At 52.5% G+C, this 5,967-nt stretch overlaps 1 protein-coding gene across 7 annotated transcripts; it reads left to right on the top strand.

Moving 5' to 3' along the window:
- The first annotated feature begins 1,229 nt into the window (after positions 1 to 1,229).
- RPL29 (ribosomal protein L29) lies at positions 1,230 to 3,540 on the top strand. Of its 7 annotated transcripts, none has more exons than XM_078351061.1 (5): positions 1,230 to 1,278; positions 1,513 to 1,578; positions 1,690 to 1,734; positions 2,051 to 2,115; positions 3,048 to 3,540. In XM_078351061.1, the coding sequence occupies exons 3-5, from the start codon at positions 1,698 to 1,700 to the stop codon at positions 3,423 to 3,425; spliced, it is 480 nt and encodes a 159-aa protein (XP_078207187.1). In that variant the 5' UTR covers positions 1,230 to 1,278; positions 1,513 to 1,578; positions 1,690 to 1,697; the 3' UTR covers positions 3,426 to 3,540. The 7 variants fall into 7 exon arrangements, with proteins under 7 accessions (XP_078207187.1, XP_078207186.1, XP_054101678.1 ...); XM_078351060.1 differs by having other exon boundaries at positions 1,513 to 1,600; XM_054245703.2 differs by lacking the exon at positions 1,513 to 1,578 and having other exon boundaries at positions 1,696 to 1,734.
- The last annotated feature ends 2,427 nt before the right edge of the window (positions 3,541 to 5,967 follow it).

Here is a 5,967-nt window from a genome sequence, read left to right as displayed (position 1 = left end):
CAATACTTACTCAATTCTGAGTTCCAACAGGCATCTCACATATAATGTGTCTGAGGAAAACATCTCACTCCCCCTCAAAACACAACAACCAAAGCCCCCTGCTCCCCTCTCAGTCTTCCATCTCTGTAAACAGCACCACCATTCATTCAGTTGTCAAGCCAAAGACATAGGGCTATCCTTGCCTCCTTTCTCTCCCTCATCTTCTGTGTTCCAAGACCCTTTCCTTATCCATTCCTCTGCATTCCCACTGTCCTCCCTTAGGTCCAGGCATCCTTCTCTCCTTCCTTCCCTCTGCTCCTACTCCGCAAGTCAGGGGTGCTTTTTTCTTTTTTTGGTGGAGTTTCACTCTTGTTGCCAGGCTGGAGTGCAATGGCGCTGTAATGGCATGATCTCGGCTCACCGCAACCTCCACCTCTTGGGTTCAAGCGATTTTCCTGCTTCAGCCTCCCTAAGTAGCTGGGATTACAGGCATGCACCACCACTCCCAGCTAATTTTATATTTTTAGTAGAGATGGGGTTTCTTCATGTTGGTCAGGCTAGTCTTGAACTCCTGACCTCAGGTGATCTGCCCGCCTTGGCCTCCCAAAGTTCTGGGATTACAGGCGTGAGCTACCGTGCCCGACCAGGTCGGGTAGATCTCCTGTTTGGGTGCTTTTTAGGAACACAGATCTCCTGGCCGGTCGTGATGGCTCATGCCTGTAATCCCAGCACTTTGGGAGGCTGAGGCGGGCAGATCACCTGAGGTCGGGCGTTCAAGACCAGCATGGCCAACAGGGTGAAACCCCGTCTCTACTAAAAATACAAAAATTAGCGGAGAGTGGTGGCACACGCCTGTAATCCCAGCTACTCGGAGAGGCTGAGGCAGAAGAATCCCTTGAACCCAGGAGGCGGAGGTTGCAGTGAGCCGAGATCGCGCCATTGCATTCCAGCCTGGGCAACAGAGTGAGACTCCGTCCCAAAAATAAAAAATGAAAAAAGAGCACAGATCTTGCCCAACATCCATCCCTCAAGGACTCCTTTCGCTTTCAGGATCCTGAATAGACTTGAAGAGCCCGGTCCTGGAGAAACCGGCGAGGTCACAGCCTCAAGGGGGCGGAGCCAAGCTCGTAGCACCGTCTCCCCGTCTGGCTTGCGTTCTTCCGGGCTTCGGAACCTTTCTTCCCGGAGCCGGGGGGAGCATTTCCAGTAGTACTTTCCGGCGCTGTTGACCTTATTTCCCGTGCTGCACTGCGGCTCCTTTCTCTTCCGGTCCTAGGAGCTTCGGGAACCGCGGCTTGGGTGAGTGTTTGCCGCGCGGTATCCGATGCCATCCGCGACTTACGGGCGGCGGCGGGGCGCAGGCTGCGGAGAGGACGGCTGACCGGCTGTGTGTCTGTGGGGAGCGAAAGCTGCGGGGTGGGAATGGTGTTTCTAGATCCTAAAGAGGAGGATGGCAGGGAAAGCCACTTTATTGGGGAGCGCAGCCTTCTGGGGGTAGGGGGTTGATTTCAGGGCATCATTACCTGGGTTTAGGAGTCGAGAACTGGCGTCGGGTCGTGCAGAGCGAGTCGAGACTGGTGGAGGCTGCAGATCCAAAGCGTCTGTCTGCGGATTCATTCTGGTTTCTCGTCTTGCGTTTCACCAGATCGGGGGGCAGAGGTGGCCCAGCCTGGCGAGCTTCTCGCCCTGATCTCCACTCTTGTCTTCCAGGTGCAGACATGGCCAAGTCCAAGAACCACACCACACACAACCAGTGTAAGTTTTTTGGGCCCTGCCCACATCCCAGACCCTGGTAAGGACTGATTCAGGCAAACTGGGGCGGGGATGAAGGGGCATGTTTCTATTTTGGGCCTGAGGCTGATTGATTTCACCTTTAGGGTAATACCTTTAGGGTTATAGGTTTAGAGATCCGCTTGAGATACAGTGTTTTGCACTCAGTGGTAAGGGTTTCCCATACCTCAGCTGTAGCTCCTGTAGGAAGCCTTGGTTCACCCAGCCTTGCCAGCTGTGATGTTGGGTGGTTTTATTAGAGGAAAGTTCATTGTGGCTTAATTCCCTTTCCCTCTTACAGCCCGAAAATGGCACAGAAATGGTATCAAGAAACCCCGATCACAAAGATACGAGTCTCTTAAGGGGGTGAGTATGGACTGAATCACATGGATGTGTCTTTTCTTGATTCCAGGTGCACAGTCAAGGCCTTTCATATAGTTTTTCTCTAGCTTCAGCTTCTGCCTGAGCAGAGCCTAACTGGCCCATCCAAAGCCTGCAATTCCTTTTTCTACCCTACTAGCCCCATAATAAAGCTTTCCTTGGTCTTACCCAGCCTGAAGTGTGACCCTCTGGTCAGGGCATAACCTGTCTCCTGAGAGCAGTTTGTTTGGCCATCTCCCTCACTCAGCAGTGGCACTTAGGGTAAGGGTACAGCGTGGCCTTGTCTCAGTGTGTGCAGGACACCTTATGATCTTTCCCTTACCCCACTGACCAGCCTTATGACCTTGATCTGACCCAGTGCTGGACTTGGGGTCAGCTGCTTTTCCTGTCTTAGGGGGTTCTAAGGATTCACTGAGAAGGATGGAGGGTCTAGGGGAGAGCTGAGTCTGTCCTCAGTCTGTTCCCTTTACTTTTGCTCTCCATTCTGTGGAGTGAATCACAAACCCTGAGCCTCAGTTTCCCCATATTCTGCCTCGGTTATGAGTCTATTGGACCAGACTTGGTATTTAATTGACGCCTTCTATAGAAGGGAGGGGTGTCCCTGAGGGGATGTCAGAAAAAAAAAAGCTTGGTTGAACCCCTGCTGTAGTTGAAGTCTTGAAACGTTGGCTGACAGGGCAGCAAAGCGGTTTTTTTTGTTCTTGGAGGAGGTCTGCACAGCATTAGCCAGGTGGAGTATTGTCTCCTTGGGGTGGTGGTCCACCTTCTCTGGAAATAGTTTCAAGAGGTTGGGTATTGGCCACATTTGAGGTTGACTTGATGCTGTCTTTAGAACATTGGGTACCCCTGTGGAGAGGGGCACCAGGGAGAGACTTGCAGACCCACATGCTGCCACCTGTACCTTTCCTGCTTTTCAGGTGGACCCCAAGTTCCTGAGGAACATGCGCTTTGCCAAGAAGCACAACAAGAAGGGCCTAAAGAAGATGCAGGCCAACAATGCCAAGGCCATGAGTGCACGAGCTGAGGCCATCAAGGCCCTCGTAAAGCCCAAGGAGGTTAAGCCCAAGATCCCAAAGGGTGTCAGCCGCAAGCTCGATCGACTTGCCTACATTGCCCACCCCAAGCTTGGGAAGCGTGCTCGGGCACGCATTGCCAAGGGGCTCAGGCTCTGCCGGCCAAAGGTCAAGGTCAAGGCCAAGGCCAAGGATCAAACCAAGGCCCAGGCTTCAGCTCCAGTTTCAGTTCCAGCTCAGGCTCTCAAAGGTGCCCAGGCCCCTACAAAGGCTTCAGAATAGATATCTTTGTCTGCCAATGCGAGGACAGAAGGACTGGTGTAACTCCCCTGGGGCTGCCATCTGCATGGGGCTGGGGTCCTCCTGTGCTATTTGTACAAATAAACCTGAGGCAGGATTAGTTAGCCTCTGTCTATGATCCTGGGGCTGGGGTTGGTTGCTCCATCTGTTGGTGTGGGAGAAGACATTAGCTTTCTGTGGAGGGTGGGTTGTGGGTGGGAGTCAGGAGATGGGGCCCTGAAGTGAAAGAGCGGACCTAATGAATGAGAAATGATTGGGGGCTTGTGGGAAGTTTCGACACATAGCTTGTTGAACTGGGTAAGCTGTCGAGCAAAGGGAGAAATCTTAAACATCCTCATGAGGTCTTGAAGCATACTCCAAGGGAGGGGAACAGGCTCCACTGAGCAGCTCTGCACTCTGGCCCGAGGTGTCCCAGACTGAAGCTCTTGGTGCACCCGGTCAGCATCCACTGCTCTGGGTTGTGTTAGTTCCCCAACAGCTAGGAACCCAGGAAGGCAGGTGGTGGTGGCATTGCCTTACTCCCATGACTGTTTCTGATCCTGCTGTGCCCCTGGGTCAGCTGCTTCACATGTAGACCTTGTCCTCAGCAGACTATGGAGGAGTAAAGTAGCAGGGAGCATTTGTGGAGGCTTCCTGTAGAAGGCTCCAGGTGGAGCACTGTTCCTGGCTTTACTTAATCCTCAAAACCAGCAGTGGTCCAACCTTGGACACTTGTGGAAACTCAGAAAGGGGTGCTGTGCTAGAGCAGCAGGTGCAGCCCGTGGCATGTGATCATATACTTTTGAAGTAGATACGTGTTTATCTTTGTTTGTGTGGGGGATGTGGGGGGTAGCATTTGATCCTAGCCAGTCCATGTGGGCCCCTAGGAAGTTTCAGTTGTCCAACCAGGGCTGAGGCTCGGTAGCTGTTGACTGTAATCCTGGTAGTCTCTGTAGATGGCCAGTTGCCCCTTGCCAAGGTGTGTCAGGTGGAGGTGGTGGTCGAAAGGGAGCAGAAGCAGGTTTTGTGTTCTGAAGGTGGTTTGGCCCAGACAGGCCACCAGGTTGGTTGACTTCCAAGTGAAGTCTCTGTGCTGGTGTCCTGGACATGGGGTGTGAAGGCTTTCCTTTCCCCATCCTGCTGAAAAACTAGTGATCCCTTTACAGAGTCCCAGTCTGAGGGCGGCCAGCTCAGGGCTTCAGCTAGACTTAAGGTCACAGTCAGATGCTGCTCTCAGCCTCCAGCTTGTACGTGGTATTTGCCTTGTGCTCAGGAAGCACAAGCCCCCAGTTCTTGAGTCTCAACTCCTTCACCTCCAAGCTCAAGCTCTAGACTAGGGCAAACTATATTAGTAGAACCTGCTTCTTTTTTTTTTTTTTTTTTTTTTGAGACAGTCCTGCTTTGTTACCCAGGCTGGAGTGCAGTGGCGTGATATTGGCTCAATGCAACCTCTACTCCCTGGGTTCAAGTGATTCTTCTGAATTAGCCTCCAGAGTAGCTGGGACTACAGGCACGTGCACATGCTGCCATGCCCAGCTAATTTTTTTTTTCTTGTATTTTCAGTAGACATGGTTTTGCCATGTTGCCCAGGTTGGTCTTGAACTCCTGAGCTCAGGTAGTCGGCTCTCCTCAGCCTCCCAAAGTGTTAGGATTACAGGTGTGAGCCACTGCGCCTGGCCAGTGCACCCTGTTTCTAGACCGCTAGTAGGACCTGGCATCCATCGCAAGATTGCTGTGAGAGTTCAATGAAAAGTAAGTCTTAAGTCCTGGCTCCTGGTCAACTGGGAGGAGGAGTGATTGTTACTTCTATTAGTACTAAGCCTGCAGCCCAGAGCCAGGCTCTGGACTTCTCTTCTGGCTACAGCTAGAAATTTTAAAAATCCAACCACTCCGCCCCATCCCTAACTCCCCTGCCCCATGCTCAGAGAAGTCATACAGGATATAGAGCAGATCCATTAGAGCAGGCTCTGCTCGTGGGGCCATAGTTTACTCTTGGTACTGCCTGTGGGCCTAGCAAGGTTGAGATGGAAGCCCAGTTTCTGGGCCTCTGCACACACAGATCCAGGGTGATAAGGACCCTAAGATGAACTGACTTAGTCTACCAGGGCCACTGCCTCTCTATGTCCCCTGTTGCCAACACCAGGGTGCACAGGGTTTGACAGGAGCCAGCAGTCACGGTTGGCCCTCTGCCTGCCCCTCATGAGGGGCCTAACTGGTGCTATTCTGGTCCTGTGTTAGGACCCCAGATGTACCCCTAGAAAGGGAGTGGTTCCTGCGGAACTTGGTATCCCCCTTCAGTGAGAACGGAATCCCTGACAGGTCAGATCTAAGTATGGTGGCCAAACAGGAACTGGCCCTTTCTTGCTAGGCACAGATGTGGCTGGATGGTACTGAATGGGTGTGCTGTGTCTAGGGGCACAGAGCAGTGTGGGGAAGTGCCCAGAGCCAGGCTCATTTCTTCATCTGTGAAATGGAGATAACATGTCCGCAGGGAAAGGAAAATTCTTGCTCCATGAGTGTCTTGCTGTTAGTACTTCAGAGACAG

Source organism: Callithrix jacchus, chromosome 15 (genome assembly GCF_049354715.1).
Source record: "Callithrix jacchus isolate 240 chromosome 15, calJac240_pri, whole genome shotgun sequence".
NCBI lineage: Eukaryota > Metazoa > Chordata > Mammalia > Primates > Cebidae > Callithrix > Callithrix jacchus.
The sequence above is the reverse complement of the archived record's forward strand: the minus strand, read 5'-3'. Positions and strand labels throughout refer to the sequence as shown.